Source organism: Vulpes lagopus, chromosome 2 (genome assembly GCF_018345385.1).
Source record: "Vulpes lagopus strain Blue_001 chromosome 2, ASM1834538v1, whole genome shotgun sequence".
NCBI lineage: Eukaryota > Metazoa > Chordata > Mammalia > Carnivora > Canidae > Vulpes > Vulpes lagopus.
Window position 1 is genome coordinate 162,702,113 of NC_054825.1, and position 24,394 is coordinate 162,726,506.

General features: G+C 50.9%; 1 protein-coding gene across 3 annotated transcripts; it reads left to right on the plus strand.

The window, feature by feature from the left end:
- The first annotated feature begins 550 nt into the window (after window positions 1–550).
- SYT3 (synaptotagmin 3) lies at window positions 551–15,941 on the plus strand. Of its 3 annotated transcripts, XM_041738400.1 has the most exons (11): window positions 551–567; window positions 1,198–1,328; window positions 2,846–3,011; window positions 6,146–6,671; window positions 9,182–9,569; window positions 9,757–9,975; window positions 12,251–12,371; window positions 12,617–12,788; window positions 12,885–13,017; window positions 15,183–15,251; window positions 15,435–15,941. In XM_041738400.1, exons 3-10 carry the CDS (start codon window positions 2,861–2,863, stop codon window positions 15,246–15,248), a joined length of 1,776 nt encoding a protein of 591 aa, XP_041594334.1. In that variant the 5' UTR covers window positions 551–567; window positions 1,198–1,328; window positions 2,846–2,860; the 3' UTR covers window positions 15,249–15,251; window positions 15,435–15,941. The 3 variants fall into 3 exon arrangements, with proteins under 3 accessions (XP_041594334.1, XP_041594343.1, XP_041594323.1); XM_041738409.1 differs by lacking the exon at window positions 551–567 and having other exon boundaries at window positions 1,066–1,328; window positions 2,543–3,011; XM_041738389.1 differs by lacking the exon at window positions 551–567 and having other exon boundaries at window positions 1,066–1,328.
- Window positions 15,942–24,394: the final 8,453 nt, after the last annotated feature.

Below are 24,394 nucleotides of genomic sequence, written 5' to 3' on the forward strand. Positions count from 1 at the left end.
CAGGTCCCTGCTAGTACCTCACACCCAGCTGAGATTCCCCATACCCGCTAAATCTGAGGCTCCGCCTCCCCTCCCACTGCCAGACCTCAGAGCTCCCCAGGTGGGAGGACTCCAAGTCCAGGGGCTGATGAAGAAAGGGCCCCGGTAGGGGTGTGTGTGTGTGTGTGGGGGGGTGTTTCCTGGATGTGAGAATGGAGGGGGATGGGAGCTGAGTATCCTGGGTTCTGGGAGAAGTGACTGAGGTCCCAGACTTTTCCATCTGAGAGAAGAGGGACTGGGGGCCAGGACCTCTGGATCCTGAGGGAGCAGAGGGTCACGATCCTAGACAGCTGGATCTTCCACTGTGTAAGAGAGCTGGGTGTCAGACGCCTCGGTCCCGGGAAATCTCTCTCCTTCCTCGCTGCGGCCGCGCGACTTCGGCTTTCAAGCCGCAGGTTCAGAGGGGAGGAAGGAGGGGGTGCAAGGGGAGGAGCCGCGGACCTGCGCCAGGGGAGGGGGGAGGAGCCGAGCGAGCACCGCGGCGGGCGCGCGGGGCTGCGGCGGCGGCGGCGGCGGCAGCGGCTCCGGGTGAGTCCGCTCCTCCCCCCTCCCCCTGCCCTAGCCCCCGCCCCAGGCCGATCCTGGGGGGCGGCCCCAGCGCGTGGGGGCGGGGGTAGGTGCAGAGGCGCGCGGATCTCCCGCCCGAGAGTGCGGGTGCTGCAGCACTCGCTGGCCGCCCCGGGGGAGGGACACGTAGCCCTAGAAGGGGGGTCCCGAAGACACCCAGGTGTACCCCTACCTCGCCCACCAATCCCCCGGGCATGGGGATCGTTTACCCAGTCCATGGCCCCTGAGGACTTAAGACTCCGCGACCTCTCGAGGTCCAGGACATCATTCTTCCACCCTGCAGCGCCTTGGGACCCCGGTATCTCATAACCCCCCCACCTCCAAAAAAATTCCCATCCTCTCTGCAGCCGGGAGAGGCACTAAGGACTTCAACTCCCAGCAGCCCATGCAGCGCCAGGTCTGTGAAGTCTTAGCCGCGCTGGCGCAAGGCCTGCTGGGAATTGTAGTGTCTAAGCTCAGCGGGAGCTGGGGCCCCGGAGGTGGGAGGGGGTGGCTGAACCTCCTGGGGGTCGCCTGGGGTCGAACAACCAGTCCCAGAAGGACAATACGTGAAGCTCGAACTGAGCTTTTTCTCCTGGCCACGGCCTCCAGATCCGGCTCCTCCTCCCACCACCTGGCGCGTGGGGACGGGTCCGCAGCCCCTTGTCCGCCCTACAACCCCCATGGGCTGCCGCCAGCCGCCGCCTCGGCTGCCACCCAGGACACAGCAGGGATAAGCGCAGGTGAGTCTGACCATGCCTGTCTCGGAGTCCCTGGCCTTCTGCAATACCCCCCACGACACCTGTCCATCTGTGAGCTCTGGTCTGTCCATCCCTAATTTCTCCCTGCACTCTCCTTCCAGTCCATCTCTGATGTCTGGCTCCAAACCATGTGTGGCTAATTCCCCTTCTCCCCACATCCACCTCTTCCTCCCGGTCCTCTCTCTTTTGTGCCCCTGCCCCCATCCAACCTTCCTTCTGCACCCTTGTCTGTCTGCCCAGCCCTCCTTTGTATCCGTTTGCCCATCTGTGGTCCCTGGCCATTGTCTGTCCATCTGTCCTTTCTTTCTGCACCTCATCCATTCTTCCAACCACTGTTTCCTTTTCAAAGATATTTCTGTCCTGGCGCTTACACTGTTCTTCTGTCCGCCCATCTCTCACACTCCCATAAATTACACACCAGTCCATTCTTCATGGCTTGTCCATCCCAAATCTCAATCCTTGACTTTCCCTTTATCTGTCTGTTCATCTGTCCCTCTATCCTGGGCCCCATTTTGCCCTTCCCAGTATCTCTGCCTCCCCTCCCCATATCTCTCCCTCTTTCAACTTGGTCCCCATCTCTGCACTCTGCATCTTCCGTCCTGCCCCAGCCACCACCACCCGCAACTGGTTCTTATCTCTCTAACCCAGTCTCTCCCTCTCTCTGTCTACCTGGATCTGGCCTCCTTCCTGTTCCTCGAATCCACCAAGCCCTTGCTCATGCTGTTCCTGCTGCTCTGGATGCTTTTCCTCACTCCAGCCCCACCACCCACTGCCCATGGCCAGCTTCACCTTGTCCTTCAGATCTCAAAGAGTCCCCCACCAGCCCACCTCCTGCTCCCTTTGTGACATATCCTCCAGCTATTTCTTTTAGAGCACTTCTCACAGTGTGAGCATGTCTTGTTTGTTTATGGGTATTTGTTGACTTGTTTACTACGTGTCTCCTCTCACTGGATTGCAACACCAGGAAGCCAGGAAATGTGTGGGGTTCCTTCTCTGCTGGATCTGCAGCAGCTGGCACAGAGCCTGGCATGTAGTTGGTGCTCAATGAATATTTGTCGAATGCACGAGCGACGAACGGCTGTCCCCTCATCTGTGCATGGCTGAATTCCGTCTGTGCACTCCTAATCTCTATCTCCTTGTCTGTCCATCCCTTTATTGTGCATCCTGAATCTCTGCTCCTTGACTGGGCTTCCTAGTCTCTTTCTCTTTGTCTGTTTTTCCCTATTCTCTGCCTCTTGTCCCTTCACACTGATCTCTGTCCTCTTGTTTGTCCAACCCATTGCTGTCTTCTTGCCTGCACACCGAATCTCAGCCCTCCTGTCCATCTGCCCCTAATTTCTTCTTGCCCATCCCTCCCTAATCTACATCCCCTTGTCCATCTACTCCCAATCTCTGTCCCCTTGCCTATCCTTCCTTTTCTTTCTCTTTTTATCTCTTATCCACCCCTCTCTCAATCCCATTCCCCATCTGCACCCTTGCCCGGCCCGTTCCAAGCACAGAACCCATCGGCTACCATGTCAGGAGACTACGAGGATGACCTCTGCCGGCGGGCACTCATCCTGGTCTCAGACCTCTGTGCGCGGGTCCGAGATGCCGACACCAGTGACAGGTGCCAGGAGTTCAACGACCTGCGAATTCGAGGCTATCCCCGGGGCCCAGATGCAGGTCAGCATCCCCCAGCTGTCTCGGCCAGCCCCCTGTGTACCCTACATTCGGTATTTTCAGAAATTTCGAGCAGACTTGCTCAGTCTTCTGTTCCCTAGGTGGCCATGGCCAGTCCCTCTTACAGTCTCGCCTCCATCCTGCCTGCTGCTGGTCCCCCCCAACCTTTCATCTAAGGAGAAGGAGCTGGGTGGGCCATTTGACCCCTGATCTTTTGGGTTTGGCCCTCTGAGCCTCTTGCCCACTGCCCACCCCCAACCCCCAGCCACATACCTATGCCCTTCACATATATTTTGTAAATTTTGCATAGTGCTTAAAGGCTTAGGCTCTTTAGTCAGGCTGTCTGACTTGTCTGGCTTCAAATCCCACCACCCCTACTTACTAATGGGTGACTTTAGGCAAGTAACACTTCTTCTGTGCCTCAGTTTCCTCCTGAAAATGGGGATAATAAAAGTGACTACCTCCTAGGGCAGCTAAGAGACTCAAATGACAGAACACATGTGAAGTACCTAGAACAAGCTGGGCACACAGTGGTCATTCAATAAATGCTGGGATGTGCTTATTGAGCACTGATTGTGTACCAGGCAGCATGCAAGGGCCTTGGCATATTTCATCAACTACTCACAACGATCCTATGTGGTACCTATAATCCCCATTTTCAGTGGGGGGAAAAGACCCAGAAGAGTGAAGTGACTTGCCCAAGGTCACCCAACTAGGAAGCCACGGGGTTCTGAGAGCAAGCAAATATTATGAGTGCCCTTGTCCAGTTGAGGAGCCCCAAGGAAGCATGTACTGAGAGGTTATAATGACAGTCACACTGGCTGAGTGCAGGGCAGGGCTCAGCACCTCATGTGCAGGATGTCCAGGGACAGGGATGAGGAATGAGGTTCAGAGAGAGCCATGGTTGCTTGCTCAGAGTCTCGCAACCTGTAAGCAAAAGAGCCAGATTTTACCCCAGGAAGTCTAGTATACTATCATCATTTGGGGGGGTTCCCAAGTCCACCCTCAGTTTCAAGAATTCCCTGGAAGGACTCACAGAAAAGCTGTTATACTGATTATTATGTTGCATTACAGCAAAGGGATGGAGGTTAAAATCAGTGAAGGGAAAGATACATAGAGTAGGGTCCAGGAAAGACCAGGCATGAGCTTCCAGTCTTGACTTCCTAGGCATGGCTGATGACTGACTGCCTGTGTGGCTAACTCTGACCTCCAGCCCCTCCAGAGGCTGAGTTGATATGGCATGTCACCGCCCAGTACCCCAGCATCAATCACATTGTTACCCAGACCATCTGACATGGTTCAAGGTTCCTCAGGTAAACAAAACCACTTTCAGGCAGGACATTCCAAGGGCTTCGAAGTTCCTTCCCAGGAGCCGATCAAGGGCCAAACATTTCTTGGGCAAGGTTCATCTTTTCCTGCACAGCTACACCACCTTGCCAAGCCCAAAGTCTCCCCAGACCAGGCAGACAGGAATGAGAAATCCATCAGAGTTTGAAGGATTGATGTTTTGACTTGGAGAGGGTCTGGGTCAGGCTGATGTTAGGGGAAAGCAGCTGATTTTTCCTCTCCTCTTCTCTGCCTTGCCCTCCCAAATGGCCCCCAGGCCCCCTTCTCTTAATTCTTCCCATGTTCAGGAAGCTAGAAAGCCCTTGCTTTGCTTTTTAGCAGGTCTCGAGAACTCTAAGCAGATGTGGGTCACTTGGAAAGGAGCACCCTAAGGGGTGGGAGGAGGTAGGAAGTTCAGAGTTCTGTGCCTGCCTGTTGTATGGTCCAGCAGGATCACTTCCTCTCTCTGAGAGCCTCACCATCCTCATCCGTAAAATGGGATAAGTCATAGTGCCTTGGGGATTAACACCAGGGACTGCTGACTTAGGTTCACTGGTCAGTTAAGGCCCGGAGGCATCCCCTCGCCACCCAGAATTGGCTGCAGTGACAGGATACAGCCATCCCACTCAGCTGTCCTTGCTGTGAATAGCTCAGATACCTGCTCCTTCTCCCCAGCTGCCATAACCTATAGTCTATACAGGGCATGTGTTTCCCTGTGTTCTATCTCGCTGAGACCCAGGAGTCAATTCCAAAACAAATTCACACTTCTTGGGGAAAACCTAATTCCTGGTACCACGTATTGAAATGAACCGGAAATCTTTGGTTCAAGAACTGGGCTGTCCCTGGGTCTCTCTGGAAGGCACATCAGCACACAGTAAGCATTCAGAATGTGTCAGCTGTGGTGGTGGTGGTGATGGATATGCTTGGTGGCAGCAACAAGACTTGTTAGCCTAATAAAAATCTATGTCTGAACTACCATTTATTAGGGAATATTGAAGTGTAGCAGCACAAGAAGACCTTGGGTTGGGGAGCTAGGCACTCCAACACAAATTCTAACTCCATGGCTGATGGCTGTGGGACTCTGTACAGGAGACTTTGTGTCTCTTGACCTCAGTTTCCTTTTGTGGAAAACAGGCATAATAATGTTGCCAATCTCCTCTGGTGCCTGTCAAGCATAAGTAAGCTAATACCAATAAAGCACTTATGTGCCTGAAACATAGTAACCACTCAATGAATATCTGCCTTTACCTTCTCCTGCTATGCATTTATGTGAGCATTTACCTCTTGCACTCCTTAATACCACTGTAAGAGGCAGGGCTGATTTTTCCTATTTGGCATATGGGGAATGTAAGGCTCAGAGTGCTTAAGATGTGTTCCCGAGGCCACACAGCCAACAGGTTTGAACCCTGACCTGCCTAACTGGGTCACACAGTCTCCTCTTTCCTTGATCATCTCTGAGCATTTGGGGGGACATTGGTGGTGTGTCCTCTTATGGGGGGCTGGCAGGAGCAGCTAGTGATTAAGAATCAGATCTAAAGACAGATTTGCTACTCTTTCAAACCCCAGATCTGTCATTTACTACCTGTGCAGCATAATACAAGTCACTCAACCTGTCTGTGCCTCAGTTTCCTTATCTTTAAAATGGTTATATAGAGACACCAACCTCGTGGGGTTGTGGAGCTTAAGTAACGTATGTAAAGCACTTAGGACAATGCATGGGAAATGCTAAAGGCTAGGTCTTTGGGGACAGCAGGGGGAGGATGAACTCTGACCCCACCCTGACCCCTGACCTTTATCCTCACTCTCTCCAGACATCTCCGTGAGCCTGCTGTCGGTCATCGTGACATTCTGTGGCATTGTCCTTCTGGGCGTCTCCCTCTTCGTGTCCTGGAAATTGTGCTGGGTGCCCTGGCGGGACAAGGGAGGCTCAGCAGTGGGCGGGGGCCCTCTGCGCAAAGACCTAGGCCCTGGGGTCGGGCTGGCAGGCCTGGTAGGTGGCAGTGGGCACCACCTGGGGGCTGGCCTGGGTGGCCATCCTCTGCTGGGGGGTCCGCACCACCATGCCCACACCGCCCACCATCCGCCCTTCGCTGAGCTTCTGGAGCCAGGCAGCCTGGGGGGCTCTGACCCCCCTGAGCCCTCCTACTTGGACATGGACTCGTATCCAGAGGCTGCGGCAGCTGCAGTGGCCGCTGGGGTCAAACCAAGCCAGACATCTCCTGAACTGCCCTCTGAGGGAGGCGCAGGCTCTGGGCTGCTCCTGCTGCCCCCAAGTGGTGGGGGCTTGCCCAGTGCCCAGTCGCATCAGCAGGTCACAAGCCTGGCACCCACCACCAGGTGAGACAGGCTACTGGGCTGGGGATCCACTCTGAACTTCTGTTCCTCCTCTGTCTCTTTCCTAGATATGGTTTTCCTGAGCCCTGCAAGAAGAGAGGCCTGGAGGTCCAGAGTCTGAGTCCTGGGGCAGGAGGGGCTTGGGGTGTGGACTCCTAGGTCCTGGGGACAGAGGAGGCTAGGACAGGGTCTGAGGGAAGAGGAGCCTAGAGATCTGGACTCTGAGATTGAGAGGGTATATAGGACTCTGGGGTCAGGAAGGTAGAGGAGAATGAAGATTAGACCCCTGAGGTTCTGAGACACAAAGCAATTCATCTCTCGCTCTAAGCCAGGATTGGTGGTGGGACCTGGTGTTCATTTGTTCTGTATTCCTCATTCTGCACATGTATGTCAAGCATCTAATATGAACCAGACTTGAGCTGGGTGTTGGAAAAACAGAAGTGAGCATGGCAGATAGACTCTGCCTTCATGTCACTTAACAATCCAGGGCAAGCGAGTTCCCAAAGAGGCTGTCCTGGCCTACCCAGGCCAGAGTGGCAGCAAAGTAGCTTAGAAGGCCACAGCTACGGGAGTCTGAGGAGTCGCCGATCCGGTCTGGGAGAGGTTGGGGCCTTCCAGAGGCAGAGGTGTCATGGCTGAGACCTGCAGAGTGAGGAAGAGTTGGCCAGGCACAGAGATTGGGGTGTGAACTGGGCATTCCAGGAAGAGACAGCCGCTCGTGCAAAGGCCAGAGGGGAAGGAGGTCACAGTGCATTGTGGGAACTGCCAGCAGTCACTGTGGCCTGAAAGTGTGAAAAAAGAAATCTAGGGAAATGTGGCTGCAGATGTGGGCAGGGCCAGACCACATGGGGCCTTGAATGCTGGGCTCAGGAGCTGGGGCTTTGTCCTGGGGGCACTAGGGAGTCACAGAGGGCTGTGAGCAGGAGGGGCAGGGTCAGTTCTGGGTGTAGAAAGACCTCTCTGTGGTCACACAGGGGAAGGACTAGACTGGAGGTTGATAGCCCAGGCAGGAGAGGATGAGGCTAAGCTGAGATTATGGGCATGGGAAAGAGAAGATGAGGTAAAGGGAGTCAGGGGGCAGGAGAGGTGAGACTTGGGATTGATGGCTGTGAGTAGGAGGAGTGGGAAGAGGTACAGAAGGCACACAGAGGATCTAGAGGATCAGAAGATCCAGGAAGAGGAGGGGGTTTGGGGGAGCCCCTGAGCTTATCTGGGTCTTGCTGAATATGAGGGACCTGGGGCAGCGTCCAGGGGGCAACTGCCCTCACAGGGATTGTCTTGGGCCCCACACGGTCATGGGATAAGGTGTTCTCATCCCAGGCCCTGGTCAGGGGCCCAGGAGCTCATGGGAGATATAGTTTGGGGTCTCCAAGGAGGCCTTCCAGAGGTGGATAGATACAAGAGTTTGAGTTCTCTCCCCTCTCCCATTGTACAGATGGAGAAACTGAGGCTCAGAGGGTGTTAAGGACCTGTTCAGGGTCACCCTGGGAGCAAGGAGTGGCCAGGGGATCTGTAGCTGAAGGAGCCTCCCCCACTGCATCCCCTTCCATGGCTGGAGCCCTCCCACTCCCCCCAGCCCTGTGCCTTCCCCTCAACATATCTGGGGCTGCTGTGTCCAGTGGTGGCTGCCAAGCACTGCCCACCACTAGGGGCCCCAACACGTGGATTTCACCCCAGGTGTGATGGTCCATGCAGGAGAAGGCAGATAAGCCGGGGCCACAGAGGGGACAGGGAAATTTGGGAGGGGGAGGGACAGGCTTTGAGAGGAAAGGAGGTGAGAATGGCTCTGGTGTGTGACCTGCAGATGTAGGTGGAGCACTGGGAAGCAGGAGGGGGAGCAGGTTGGGGAGAAGGTATGGAGCCTGGCAGGGGGTCTGGTGGACAGCCCAGGCTGGGGGTCGATCCAGGCTGGAGCTCAGGATATAGATTTAGCAGACATGGGGCTCTTGCTGGGTGTGGAGACCTGGGATGCAGATGGGTGTGTCCAGGGAAAGCATGTATGTGAGAGAGGGGAGAAGCAGCCAGGGGAGCTGAGGGGGAAGCTCTGGGCTTCCAGAATGTCCCACACACACTTATGGACAGTGCAAAAGGGACTTGAGAAAGGACAGGCCAGGTGGAGTGAGGGTGAGGTGGGAGAGGTGAGACTAGGTGGGGAGATTTGAAGAGCAGATGAAAATTCAGGAGGTCTGGGTGGTGTGGGCCCCAGGGGTCCACAAAGAACTTATTCTGGGTCACGCACTTGAGGTCAGGAGGAGGCTTCTGGAAGTTGGTGCATAAGCAGGTCCTAGCTGGAGCTAGCTTAGAGATGGGGATACCCTCTCCCAATACAGGTGGAGAAACTGAGGCTCAGAGAGTGCAAGTGGCTTGCTCAACGTCATAGCAAGCAAAAGTGGGGTATCTGTGGCCATTTGGGTGAGGTCCTTGGGGAAGAGGCAGGGAGAAGTCTCTCAGGTCTTCAGATGCTGCCAAAGACTCCAGCTGGTGACCCCCTTTGTATTCCCCCCTCTGCACAGGTATCCCGCCCTGCCCCGGCCCCTCACCCAGCAGACCCTGACCCCCCAGCCAGACCCTGGCAGTGAGGAGCGGCCGCCTGCCCTGCCCTTACCCTTGCCGGGCGGTGAGGAAAAAGCCAAACTCATCGGGCAGATCAAGCCGGAGCTGTACCAGGGGACAGGACCAGGCGGCCGGCGCGGCGGAGGGGCCCCCGGCTCAGGGGAGGCGGGCGTGGGGGCGCCATGCGGCCGCATCAGTTTTGCCCTGAGGTACCTCTATGGCTCAGACCAGCTGGTAGTGCGGATCCTGCAGGCCTTGGACCTCCCGGCCAAGGACTCCAACGGCTTCTCAGACCCCTACGTCAAGATCTACCTGCTGCCAGACCGCAAGAAAAAGTTCCAGACTAAGGTCCGGAGCAAGGGTCCAGGACATCCCGAGGAGGGGGCGGGGTCGGACTCCGGGGTTTGAGGGAGCAGGAGCTGGGCCCCAGCTCCTGGGTCTGAGGGAGGAGGCTGGGGGCCTGGACTCCTGGGTCCTTTGGAAGTGTGGTTGAAGGGTATGGTGTCTGTCTGCCTCCTTCACCCACCGGCTCCAGGTGCACAGGAAGACTCTGAACCCCGTGTTCAACGAGACATTCCAGTTCTCAGTGCCCCTGGCTGAGCTGGCCCAGCGCAAACTGCACTTCAGCGTCTATGACTTTGACCGCTTCTCGCGGCACGACCTCATCGGCCAAGTGGTGCTGGACAACCTCCTGGAACTGGCTGAACAGCCCCCGGACCGCCCACTGTGGAGGGACATCGTGGAGGGCGGCTCGGTCAGTGGCCCCTGCACCCCTCTTCCTGGGGCCCCCTGACCCCTCAGTTTTTTACCTCCTTGTCCTTGGACTTCGTAACCTTCTAGCTTCCTGACCCAGGCTTTTTTTTTTTTTTTTTTTTTTTTGTAATTTATTTATGATAGTCACACAGAGAAAGAGAGAGAGGCAGAGACACAGGCAGAGGGAGAAGCAGGCTCCATGCAGGGAGCCTGATGTGGGACTCGATCCTGGGTCTCCAGGATCGCGCTCTGGGCTGAAGGTGGTGCTAAACCGCTGAGCCACCTGGGCTGCCCTGACCCAGGCTTTTTAAAAGTTTATTTTATTGCAAAATATTTCAGAGATACAAGCAAAGTGTAGAGATTGATATAATGGACCCCCATCTCCCCAACACCCGTCAAATATTGACATCATGCCTGGACCCTAGATCTCCCAGCTTCTGACCCCCTTTTACATCCGATAACAATTGAGAAAATTATAACAGACACCCGTGTACCCATCAGCCACTTTATCATAATGTCATGCTGTGACCCCCATGACTTTTGTCCTCTGACCCCAGATTCCTGACCCTCCAACTTTCTGACCCCAGAGGTCCCAGCTTTTGTTTTTCTGACTTCCTTCACCTTCCAACCTCCTGGCTTGCCAGTTCCCAAGCTTCCCAAACCCCCAGCCCCTCTGATCTCAGAACATTTTATGTTTCAAACGCCTGACCTCCAGATATAATCTCATCCTCTGGTCTCCACCTGAATCCTGATAGCCGGAACCCCCAAGCCTCAGACATACTTGAATCCCCTATATCCTGACACCTCCCAGTTCTCCCCAGTCACCAGATTGTGCCCAACACCCCCTCCCCATCCCACCACACTAGCTCCCTTGCTCTTCCATCCAATCGCTCCCAGAGCCCAGCTCCTCCATGCTTACTGGGTGTCCTGACCCTCTCCCTGCCTCCATCCTGTCTCCTGCTTATGTGTGTCACATCTCCTCTCTCTCATCACTGGAGGTCTTCACTCATCCATCCATCCATCCATCCATCCATCCATCCATCCATTCATTCATTCCTTAAACAACTGGCTTTTTTGTTTCAGGATCAGGACCCGGGGACCCCAGACAGTCCTCGGGAGCCCCAGGTCCAAGCTGTCACAGTTTGCTGTCAGGGGCAGTGACTGGGGACTCCAGGGACCTGGGCTTCGGTCAGTGTGGCTGTCAGGCCAGGGGCCCAGATGAGGCTAAAGGACCGGGCTGGGCAGGTCAGAGGTCCTGGCTAGTTCAGCTCTGGCTCCAGGTCCCTATGTGTGTGCTGATGTGGGAGGCTCTGTCTCATTTGTAGTTTCACTTAGGATTAGTGTGTCTCCTATGCTCCCCAAGACTGACTTCTCAGGGTCTACCACACTGGACCCCTGTCCCTTATCTGCTCTGTGCAGGTTTCTCTCTGTGTGTGTCTCTCTCTTCTCTGGGTCTTTGCTCTTCCCCCCACCTCATTCTGGGTCTCTATCACTGTCTGGGTCTCCATGCCCTTCCCCTAGTCTCTCCCCATGTCTCCAGATCTCCTGCACCTTGGGGGCTTTGACATGCCCCCCACCCCGACTCTGTCTCTCCCTCTGGGTCTCTGTCCTTCTTTCTTCCTGTACTTGTCTCTCTGGAAGTCTGTTCCTCTGCAATCTCTCACTTTCTGTTGAAGCAGCATTGTCTCTGGGTCTCTATGCCCCCCCTCTGGGTTTTCTTTTTCTTTTTTCTTTTTTAAAGATTTTTGTTTATTCACTTGACAGAGAGAGCACAAGCAGGGGGAGTAGGAAAGGGACAAGCAGGCTCCCCACTGAGCAGAGAGCTCAACCTGGGTTTGATCCCAGGACCCCCAGGATCACAACTCGAGCCAAAGGCAGACTCCCAACCGACCAAGTCACCCAGGTGCCACTAGGTTTTCTTACTTTACAATTCCATGGGTCTCCTTTTCTAACTGTATCTTTCAGGGGCCAGGTTCCTGTCTTATTTCTCACTGTGTTCTCTCTTTCTCTCTGGCTCTTTGCTGCTCTCTCTCCACACTCATGCCTATTACAATTTTCCCTACAGAACAAATAGGCTTTGCTGGTGGCAGGCAGCTGTGGCCAGGGAGTTACCAGGTCAGATTGGCCAAGTCAGATTGTTAAGTGAATTGGAAACCTGAGTCCTGGAAATCCAGGAGGAGAGCTGGAAGCTCCAGATGGGAGAGAAAGTGAGGGAGAGATTGGGGGGATGGGGGACTGAGGCAGGGTATTGCTGAACCCCTTTCTCCAAACTTCAGGAAAAGGCAGATCTTGGGGAGCTCAACTTCTCACTCTGCTACCTCCCCACGGCCGGTCGCCTCACCGTGACAATCATCAAAGCCTCTAACCTCAAAGCGATGGACCTCACCGGCTTCTCCGGTGGGTTCCAGGAGTTGCTGGGACCTGAGGGAGGAGTGTCTGGGGCCTGGACTCCTGGGTCTGAGGGAGGAGTGTCTGGGGGCCTGGACTCCTGGGTCTGAGGGAGGAGTGTCTGGGGGCCCATGCTCCTGAGTCTGAGGAGTACAGGGACAGGACCCCTGGGTCTGAGGGAGGAGCAGTGTGGGGTCCAGATTCGGGTCTGAGGGAGGAAGTCAAGATTCACTGCTCTTGATGCCCGCCCCCAGACCCCTACGTGAAGGCCTCTCTGATCAGCGAGGGGCGGCGTCTGAAGAAGCGGAAAACCTCCATCAAGAAGAATACGCTGAACCCCACATACAACGAGGCGCTTGTGTTCGACGTGGCCCCGGAGAGCGTGGAGAGCGTGGGGCTCAGCATCGCGGTGGTGGACTACGACTGGTGAGGGGCGTGGCCCGGGCGGGCGGGTGGCCCGGGGGTGGGGCCGGACCTGCCCCCTCCCGCCTCCGCTGCTCACAGCCCTCCCCGCTCCCCCAGCATCGGGCACAACGAGGTGATCGGCGTGTGCCGCGTAGGCCCGGACGCCGCTGACCCCCACGGCCGCGAGCACTGGGCGGAGATGCTGGCCAACCCCCGAAAGCCGGTGGAGCACTGGCATCAGCTGGTGGAGGTGAGTGGGAGGCCACCCAGTGCCACTCGCCCCGCGGTTCGCGCGGAGCATCCGTCTTAGGCGCTGCGGCGTCAGACCACCCGGGTTGGAATCCCGGCTCTACTTTAGCTGTGCGGCTTAGAGCGCGTTACTTAACCTCTCTGTGTCTCAGCTTATTCTGCGTCGGAAATGGGGTTGTTAATAGCATTTAAAGTTGGATAGATGTGAGGATTCAGTGAGTTAATGCAGGATTAAGTGTCTGCCTCTCCATAAGGGCTCAGCAAGTGGTCAGCTACTCTTACTATTATTTCCCATGATGCTAAATGCAAAATAAATGGGAAAAACCGAGTGGTGAGATGCAGCAGGGTTGGGATTTTAGGGGTCTTGGTTTGGTTCGGTTTAAAGCAGGATATAATTGAAAATCAGTGGATTGTGGTTTACTGGGTGGGGATCAACATTTTTTTTCTCAATAAGAAAATGAAGTCAAAATAGAACAGAACATTTCACAGGGCAGCACCCATTGTAAGGATCATACTGTCAATTTTTTTTCTTCTTCTTTTTTTTTTTTTTTTTTTTTTTTGGTCTTGTGGATTATGGTCCAAAAGGCTTGGAAGCCTGGGAAGTAGAGGACATCTGGATGAGGGATGCGGGATGCCTTTTGGCTTAGGGCGTCCTGAAGGGCCTCTCAGTGGAGGTGACATTTGAACAGATGCTTGGAGATTGAGAAGGAAGGCGTTAGGTAAAGGCTTGGAGGTTAGGAGAAGCTCACAGGGAGAGAACACGGCTGGGCACGGCTTCCTCCTAAGCAAGAAGGAGCCAGGGCAGGCTCTGAGCCTGGAGCAGAGAGGGAAGGGGGAAGCCAGCAGATGACAGGAGGCCTACAGGTCATGGGAGAATCAGCTTGCTAATTTTTTAAAAACTAAAAATCATTTATGATCATCACAGAGTCAAGAGAAATTTTCAAACATGGCTATTCTCTCATTTGAAACCCCCCCAAAAAGGGACACCTGGGTGGCTCAGTGGTTGAGCATCTGCCTTCCACTCAGGGTGTGATCCCAGGATCCTGAGATCAAGTCCCACATCAGGCTCCCCGCAGGGAGTCTGCTTCTCCCTCTGCCTGTGTCTGTGTCTCTCAAGAATAAATAAATGAAATCTTTAAAAAAAATTTTAAATTAAAAAGAAGGCAAAAAAAATCAAAGAAGTAGATTTTGAAAATATTATCCACGAATTGGCTGTTATTAAAGCTAAGAGAATAAAATCACACTAAATTCTATTTAGAGGATAAATAAACATTTAAACTGAATGTAACATGAATTACAATACACATTACTCTTTGTTGTTTTTGATATTTTAGAAATTATTTTAAATTTCCAGAAAAAAAATTAACCATAAAAAATAGATAAAAATAAGGCTGCTTATTTTTCCTTTTGTCTCGGGCTCTGATATGACATGGGACTGACCTCTATTTAAAATTTGATTTAACGAATCAAATTGGATTTTTTGGACTCATTTTGATTTTTAAAAATATTGCATTGTAGTCGTATTTCTCTTGATTGCTGAGTTGGGGGGCACTCATGAAATTTGGCACCCAGGGTGAATTCCTCCAAGGCCTGACTATAGCTCAGCCTTGCTTTGGACTTTGCTTCCACCGATGAGGAGGGATTGTAAGCAGCAGAGCACAGAGCTCAAGTGTGAGTGTCGAAAAAACTGTGAGTCTATTTGGAGAGACAGATGCAGCTCTGCTTGTGCTGAGCAATGCTGGTTGCAGAGAGAGGAGTGGAACCCTGGCTGAGTGGGGGTCCTGACCCTGGCTTGTAGCTGATAGTGCCATAGTGCATGGCCCCAGAAGGTCTTTCTACCGCCAGCTCTGACCTTGCACCTTCTCTGCTCACTGCCGTCCTTGGCTCCCCAGAATCTCCAAAACAGTGTCAGCTTCTCTGAGGCTGCTCGGATGGTCTGCCCCATCAACCCTGCTGCCTCATATTCCCGGTGATTTTTTCTTTATGCCTCAGGGTCCCTGTCTATAGAATAGAACTGTAATATCAGCTGGCTCATCACTTCAGAGCTGAGTGGAAAAAAGCATTGTAAATGATGAAAACAGGTTTGATGTCTTAATATGTTGATCATTAGCGGTTGTCTTGCATCTCTATCCCCCATACCTGAAATTTCTGGATTTCCTTATTCAGGAAAAGACTTTGTCCAGCTTCACGAAAGGAAGCAAAGGATTGTCAGAGAAAGAGAACTCAGAGTGAGGGGTAAGGAACCCAGACCAGGGAAAAGAGGTTGGGGTCCTGGATTCCTGGGTCTGAGGGTGGAGGGGCCAGAGGATGGAGTGACAAGGGACTAGGATTTCTGGGTCCCTGGGGTGTCGATGGAGCTACAACAGGTCACGGGCCCTTTCTCTGCCATCACTGACATCTCCCTGCCCTGTCCCACAGGTCTGGCCAAGGCCCAGGATCGGACCAGGCCCCCTCAGGACCCCATCCCTTCCTGCCCGGACCGTGAATTCATCTCCTTGAAGCCATAACGTCCGAGCTGCGTGGTGCGGGGCAGCCCTGGGCCTGCCTGTCCTTCTACCCCACTAGGTGTGAGGGTGGGAGGCAGGAGGGCCCAGCTCCCTGTTTCAGGGTGGGGGGCATTCAGTCTCCACTGTGTCTGTCTTTTCTTCCCCAGGGCTCCCCTTCCAGGCAAGGGGCCATGCATGTCTGGGGGACCCCAGCCCCCCAAACCCTTTGTCTTTCTGTCTCTTTGCTGTTTGTCCAAGATGGTGCCCTGACCTTTGTTCTCTCCGTGAATGTCAACAGACCAATCCTCCGTATTCCCCCAGACACACACACGCACACCTGTGTCTACTCTTTCTGTTCAACACTCCCTGCGTCTGGCCGATTCCCCCACTGCTGCTGCTACCAACACCAGAATAAACATACACCGTGGGTCTCACTCCACCTGGGACTCCTGTTCTCTCTGGGACTGGGAAGCTGGGTTGGAACATCATGGCTCTGGCTTCAGACAAATGTTTCATTCACTGTCTGGGTGACCTCTGGAAACTAAATCTTATCTCTCAGAGCCTTAGTTTGTAAATGTTAAATTTGCCAGCAATGCTATGATTATAGGACACAAGATACAAACCAAACTACTGTAAGCTACAAACAGAACTGAAAGACCTTTGTACATGGTGAGTCTGAGCATCTAGGAGGACTTCAGGCATGGTTGGATCAAGGCGTTCAAGTGACTGCATTGCTCCTTAGGACTTCATTCTCAAGCAAGTCTTTGCAATAGTAATAAGATGGTCATTTGGCTCCAAGCTCATAATGCTGTGTCTGTTATGACAGTTTTAGCTGCATACAACAGAATTCCAACAGAAAGAACTGAAATAATAGAGATTTCTTTTGCTCACATAAGAAATCTTTCAGGGACACCTGGGTGGCTCAGCAGTTGAGTGTCTGCCTTTGGTTCAGGGCGTGATCCCAGGATCTGGGATTGAGTCCCACATTGGGCTCCTTACAGGGAGCCTGCTTCTCCCTCTGCCTATTTCTCTGCCTCTCTCTGTGTCTCAAATAAATAAATAAATAAATAAATAAATAAAATCTTTTTTTTTTTTTAAAAATAAATCTTTCAAAGAGACACAGTCCCAGTGTTAGTTCAGCTGCTCAACAACGTCAAGCGCTGGGTTGACATCTCTGAGATTCGTTTTGCCTTCCCCTCACGAGTACAAACTGCAGCAACACCACGCATTATGTTCTTACATGGTGGCATCTAAAGCAGGAAATGTAGATGGGACCACCCCTTATGTGTTCTCCCAGAACACAAATTATTTCTCATTTAACAGAACCGGCTTCAGTAGTCACTCTGAGTTGCAAAGCAACCTGGGAAAGTGACCATCTATGTGGGTTTTGCCAGCGAGGCAGCACAGAGAGGAGAATGATTGTTGGGTAGGAAATTAACAGGACCCACTATTATCATCCTCAAGGTAGATACTTTCAGAGGAAACAAAACTGGGTTTCCCTTTCTCCCTGCCTCCTTATCATTCAGGAAAAGGATTCTGATGGCTCCTGTTAGGGCCTTGGATGACCACTTCAGGCCAATCATATAGCAAGTTGGCAAGCTTGCTCTTGGCACCTCCTCCCATGATGGAGTCCTCTTCCGCTGCTTATCTCGCTGGGACTGGCTCAGACCCCCTCAGGACCTCATCCCTTCCTGCTCAGCTATGACTCATCTCCTGAAGTCATAAGGCTCTTTAGTAGAGAACATAGGGATCCCTTATGTTCAACATAGGTTAACCCCAATAAAATCACATCGCAGTGGGCAGGTACAGTCCTTCAAAGTAGTAGATGTCTACTACATCCCACCCTTGGCTACTTGCATTAATTCACAGCCACTTGCTCATATACACCATTTCAAAAAATTCTACTATCAAAAATGGTACAATAGGGATCCCTGGGTGGCGCAGCGGTTTGGCGCCTGCCTTTGGCCCAGGGCACGATCCTGGAGACCCCGGATCGAATCCCACGTCGGGCTCCTGGTGCATGGAGCCTGCTTCTCCCTCTGCCTCTCTCTGTCTCTCTGTGACTATCATAAATAAATAAAAATTAAAAAAAAAAATGGTACAACCACAGTATTAGTTTGCTATGGCTGCTGTAATGAATTAACCACAAAACTGCCCAGAAATTATGCTTTCGAAGTTCCGGGGACCAGAAGTCTGAAATCAAGGTGTCAGCAGAGTTGGGACTCTGGGACTCTGGGATCTTGTTCCATGCCTCTCTCTGAGCTCCTGGAAGTTGCTCTCAATCTTTGGCATTCCTTAGCTTGTAGATGCATCCCTCCAATCTCTGCCTCCATCTTCACCTTCACCTGTGTGTCTCTGGGTCTCACATCTCCCTCTGCCTTTCTCAGATCTCTCTCTTTTTTTAGAGCATATACAGCATTGATCTTTTTTTCATTGAACTCCAACTAGGGTTACATTTATTTTCTTTTCTCAAAGAGTGAAGAACACTTTTCAAACCCTAATAAATGTCAAGGTTATAAAGATACAATCCCATTTGTAAAGTTCTTCCAAAGATAAATAGGGCAGCCTATTAGCATCCACAAGAATTGCAAGTTAATTTTAACCTAATAAATATCCTGAAAATTCCCATAAGGAGACAGTCCATCATGCCAGAGGAACTTCTGCTTTAAATTAATGTCACACTCTACTGGTTTCTTGGGCATGCTGTTAGCTTACTTTTCTTGCAATCTGTGATGATGCCACTACCTTCTGCACGAGTTCATCTGGTACCCAAGTGAGCTCCAAAGTAAGACTGCCTCGTTTCAAATTCCTCCTCCACACATATTAGCTCTGTGACTTTGGGCAAAGTGTATAACCTCTCAACGCCTCAATTTCTTTCTGTAAGATGATAATGCCTACTTCACAAGAATGTTACCCAGAGTAAATGAAAGAATGCACACAAAACGCTTAGCACTTATACTTATGTATACTTATACTTGGTGCATAGTAACATGACTCAAATGGTAGCCATTAATATTGATAATAACAATGATTATTATAATTGCTAATAATTATATTAGAGTGTATTTGGGCATTAGGAATCTTCATAATCATTTGAATATTGACTGACTTAAATATACAAGTGTCAGCTGTTCCAGAAGGCAGCAAGATGTTTCAGTGCAAGAAAGTGTAAATAGGAGAAGACAATTTTTTTTTGCCACTTCACCTTGAACGAGTCTAACTTGGTTTCAATTGTCCCTGCACCATTTTTTTTCTGCCTTTCTTTTATAAGGACACCAATCATTGGGGTTATGGGTCACTCTTAATTCAGAATGATCTCATCTGGAGATCCTTGACTTAATTACATCTGCAAAGATCCATTTTCCAAATGAGGTCATGTTCACAGGTTCTGAGGGATGAGGACATGGTCATTGTCTTTTGGGGGCCACCATTCCATATGCTACATCCACCTTGAAGACCAACTTATCAGTTTCTTCTAAAGTCAACACAGACTTACCTTGTGGCTCAAATCCCAGTCCCGACTATTTACCTATGAGAAATAAAAGTGTATGTCCCCACGAATATTCACATCAATCTTATTCATAATAGCCTCAACCTGGAAAACTGGAAACAATTGAAATGTCCATCTTTGGGAATGGATAAACAAATTGTATACCCACAGGATGGATGACAAATCAGCAATAGAAAGAACTACCTACTGATGTGGGTAGCAGATAAATCTCAAAAACAGTATGTCTTGTGAAAAAAGCCAGACACAAAAGAGTACAAACAGTATGATTCCATTTCTGTGAAATTGTAGACAATGGAATACTAATCTATAGGAACAGAAATCAATCAGGGTTGCCTGGGGCTGAGGAAGTGGGGATGGGGGATTGATCACACACAGACACAAAGGAACATTTTGGGATCACAGAACTGTTCTGTTTCCTGACTATGGATGGAGGCATACACCATATACATTTGTCAAAACTAATTGGACATTACACTTAAAATTGATGCATCAAAAGTCATTTAAGTATGGTGAGATACACGTATCATAAAACTTATCCTAACCCTTTATAAGTGGACAGTTTAGTGTTAAGTCCATGTACATTGTTGTGCAACCAATCTCCAAAACTTTTTATCTTGCAGAATGGGAGCTTTATTCCTATTAAACAATAACTTCCCGTTCCCCCCTCCTCCTAGCCCCTGGCACCCACCACTCTACTTTCTCTATAAATCTGATTACTCTATATACCTCATATAAGTGGAATTATACAGTACTGTCCTTCAATTTTAACAAACGTACCACAATAATGCAAGATGTTAATAACAGGGGGAACTAGAGGTAGGCTTGTGAGGGTGTAGGGAATTAAGGTAAAGGGTTCCTATATGGCATATGGTCTCCCCTAATAGTAAATGGGAACTCTGTACTTTTTGTTCAGTTTTTTCTGTAAGCCTAAAACTGCTAAAAAATAAAAGCCAATTAATTTTTTAAATCATGGATAACACATGCCAGTTGGGCAAAAACAACAGGTGTGCATTATACAGGTCCTTAGCTGCAGTAGGTGTCCGCTCTAATAATAGTTTGCATGTCCGGGTTGCTTATGGAGACTAGAAGACGTAATAAAGGTGTTTCCTTTGCATACTTAAGTATTTGAGACCAAGGTCATTTATTATTCCTGGGCACACCGTTTGTCTCCTCCTCTGATAGCGGTCCCTAGGCCTGCCTTTCGACTTCGCCAGTGGAGAGATGTAGCCAATCAAGAGTGGTTCCCCTGTGACGTCACCAGTCACCAAGGTCTCCAAGGATCCAGCGCGCCGTGGCGCCCTCTGGCGGGGAAAGGGAGGCTGTGTCTGAGAGAGTCGGACCGGATCGCTGACTCCCGCAGGGAAGCCCGCCCGGTGCTACACACCTCATGCCCCCTGGTGACTCAAGTCACTTTGCGCCTCCACGTTGCCAGTGCTTGCGGGAGTAAGCCGGGCCAGGAGAGAGAAACGCTGAGGGGAAAGGAAGGGAATAAAAATTCCCTGGCATCCAATGACATACAGGAATCCAATCAGATTAGCGGCTCCAACGAAACAGCGCAGGTGTCCAATTAGATCCCGCAGAGTTGCCATGACGACACGCGTCTCCGGAGGGTTTGCAAGGTCGGGGAGTTCGGGCGCTGAGCGCCACCTGGCGCCGGCCGACACTTGGCCGCTCACGCCACCGCCAACAACGCGGGGCAGAGCCTCCGTGATGTCACCAGTTGCCGAGCCGGGTCCGGAGCGCGTGACCGCCGGCGCGAGTTCGCGTGAGCTCCCGCGAGCCCGCAGACAGGTCGCGCGCACTTTCGCCAGTGCGTCGGTTGGTGCGCATGCGCTCGTGCTGCTGCCGCCTTTTTTTTTTTAAGCGCGAAGCTAGAAAGGGCGGTAAAGGGCGGGAGGCGCGAGGCGCGAGGATACCCGCCACGCCGAGGGACCGAGGTACGTTCCTCTGCCCCAGGAAAGGCCTGCGAGGAGCTGTGGCCCCCCGTAAAACTCCTGCTGAGGGGCAGAGCCCCGGAAAGCTTGGTGTCCAGAGGAAGACTGAGAGAAACGCAGCTCCTCAGGGACAGGGACCTGCCACACACGCAAACCCGCGGGAGCAGAAGGCGATCCACACATGTTAGGAGGCGAAGGAGAAACCTGAGGTGGCAGAACAAGATGCTGAGGCGGCCAGGGGAAGGGCCCAGAGGGCCAGGCAGGCGTGACCGCGGTCAGGACCCTGGAGGGCGCCCGAGAACGGCAGCACAGAAGGACAGACAGAGACCACGACAGAGGGACAGCCAGCCATGACGAAGGCGACGGCTGCAGAGGCAGCGAGGACAGTGACCCAGACACAGAGATGGCGACAGGGCGACCGGGGGCTGAGGAGACCTGAGACAAGACCCTCCCCTTCACGGGGGGTCTGGTCAGAGACCGGGGAGCTTGAGAAAGAAGAGAGCTAGACCAAGAGGATAGTGATAGAGACGGAGAACAATGTCAGGGAGGGGGTGGGGATAGTGACAGTAGGGACAAAGACCAAGGGACAGTGATGGAGAGGAAAGAGATAAGGGGGACAGTGGCCGATAGAGAGGTGACAATCATAGAGACAGGGAAAACACACTCAGAAGCCAGTGACAAAGATAGAGAGGACAGTGATAGAGAGAGAGAGAAGACAAAGATAACATAAGTAATATAGGGAAAAGTGACAAAAATAGAGAAGGTGCCAGAGACGAAGTTGGAGGCAACAGTGACAGAGGCAGACAACTGCAGGCAGAGAGGGCAAAGATAAAGATAATGTTAGAGGTACAGAAAGCAATATTAGATAAGGAGGGCACCCAATCACAGAAGGGACAGACAGAGAAAACGGAAAGTGGCAAGGTGAGAGAGGGAATTGAGGTAGAGGGGACAGAAATAGAGCTAGAAGATTCAAAGGGCGCTAGAGGCACCCATGGTGGAAATAGAGGAGGTGGGAGCAGAGCCGGGGGCAGAGATGGAGGATTCAGAGTGGAAGGAGACCGGGGCAAGGAGTCAGAGACAGAAGAGACAGATCCAGAGGGAACAGCAACAGTGCACAGACTCTGAGCAAAGAGCCACAGCGGTGACAGTACCAGAGTGTGAGTGACAAAGCACACTCAGTGACACTATGACAGATGAAGCAACAGGCAGAAAGGATGGTGACAGAAGGGACAGTGATGAAGGCAGTGGAGACAGAGTATAGAGACATAAAAGGCATAGAGACAAGAAAGAGGAGTGGGGCAGAGATAAGGATTAGTGACCAAGACAGCGGGTGGCCTAGCAGATATCCTGAAGATGGAGCTAGGGAGTAGGGGTGCAGGCAGAGTCTGAAAAAATTGAAATTGCATCTTGCAGAGGATGATAGAGATGGAAGGAGAACATGACCAAGGCAAAACAGAGACAGGGACAGAAAGAGACCAAGTTATGGAGATGAACAGAGAGACAAGAGCAAAGAAAGAGAACATGAGGGGTCAGTCACCTGAGATTCCGTGAGAGGTCAGGATGACAGGCAAAAACAAAAATCGGGGAAAAGTGAACAAAATACTTGAAAGGGACACACCAACCTGTGGAGACCAACTGAGACTCACGACCCAGCCTCTGCCTCATCCTGGGAAGTACTGGAAACCATGGAGCCTTGAGCTTTTTTCTTTAAGCCACTTTGGTAAGTTGTGACCTTGATTTGGGATTGTGTTTTGAAAAGACTCCACACAGATTCTAGATTTGTGACCAAGTTCCTGGATCCCCTATTTACCTTGCTTTGGTCCACTGTAGCCACAGCACAAAGAGGGGGCAAAATCGCACTTTTTTTCATTCATTCTTTCGTCAAATATTGAGTACTCACTACATGCCAAGACACTATTCTGGATGCTGGAGACATAGCAGTGAACAAAGTACATGCGCCCATGAAGCTTTCAACCTAATTGGTAGACAAATATATATATTTATTTAATGTCAAGTAGTGTTAAGTGCTGAGAAGAAAAATCAAGCAAAGCTAAGAGGACAGAATAATTGAAGTTGTTGATAAGAGCAGGCTAGGTTATTCAGATCAACCCTCCCACTGCAACAACTAAACTTGTTGAATTAAAAAAAAAAAAAACTTAAGTCTCATAAGCACAAAAAGTGTCACAGGATTTATCAGGCCAGGGACCCCTGGATGGCTCAGTGGTTGAGCATCTGCCTTTGGCTCAGGTCCCGACCCCGGAGTCCTGGGATCAAGTCCCACATCGGGCTCCCCACAGGGAGCCTGCTTCTCCCTCTGCCTGTGTCTCTGCCTCTCTCTCTCTCTCTCTCTCTCTCTCTCTGTCTCCCATGAATAAATAAATCTTTTTAAAAAATAAATGTTTAAGAAAACTTAGTGAATAGCTTTAAAATTAAAAGCAACAACTGAATAGAGAAATAGTGAGCTGGAACATAAGTCAAACAAAATTATTCACAATGTACTGTGAGGAGACAGAGCAGAAAACATGTAAGAGAAGTTGACACATGAAGAATGAGTGAGGAGGTCTTACCTATGTATTTATTCTGAGTCCCCAGAAGGGAGTGAGAATCTGGCAAAAGGATATATAAAGAAACAATGGTGGATTTTTCAAGTTTTCCAAAATTGATGAGAAATTCTAACTGAAAGATTCAAGAAGCTCAATGACCCAATGAATAACAAGTAAGATAAATATCAAGGAATCCATGCCTAGAAACATTATTACATATTCGACGACTACTAAAAGCAAAAGGATCTCAATAGGGCAGCCCTGGTGGCGCAGCGGTTTAGTGCCACCTGCAGCCCAGGGTGTGATCCCCGGGATCAAGTCCCACATCGGGCTCCTTGAATGGAGCCTGCTTCTCCCTCTGCCTCTGCACCACCCCCCTCTCTGTCTGTGTGTGTGTCTCTCATGAATAAATAAATAAAATCTTTAAAAAGAAAAAAAAAAGGATCTCAATAGCAGAGAATACAGATACCCTCCAAAAGATCAATACATAACAACTGACTTCTTAAAAATAACAATGAAAACCAGAATAGGCCCAAAGTGCTGATAGAAAATAACTGCCAATTTTATACCCAGTGAAAAATAAATTTCAAGAATGAGATCAAAATACATTTTGGGATTTTAAAAAGTGAAGAGAGTTTACCACTAGCAGCAGATCCTTAGTAAAAAATATTCTAAGGATCTAATTTAGGCAGGAAAAAAAAAGTGATCCCAGATGGGATATCTGAGATGCAAGGAGAAATAAAAAGCAAAGAAAGTGATAAATATGCGAATAAATCTGAACAGATTTTGGCTGTGTAAAGCAATAACAAAAATAATATCTTGTACATTAAAGAAAAGAATATAAACACATAATAAAAACACGTTAGGAGGGGTTATATGTTGCTAAAGTATTCTAAAGTCCTTG

Bases quoted from the DNA above. Each gene is read 5' to 3' on its own strand.
- SYT3 (XM_041738400.1), top strand. From the start codon at position 2,861: ATGTCAGGAGACTACGAGGATGACCTCTGCCGGCGGGCACTCATCCTG. The intron at 3,012-6,145 runs GTCAGCATCCCC...CACTCTCTCCAG, and splicing joins TCCCCGGGGCCCAGATGCAG to ACATCTCCGTGAGCCTGCTG. The intron at 12,789-12,884 runs GTGAGGGGCGTG...CCGCTCCCCCAG, and splicing joins GCGGTGGTGGACTACGACTG to CATCGGGCACAACGAGGTGA.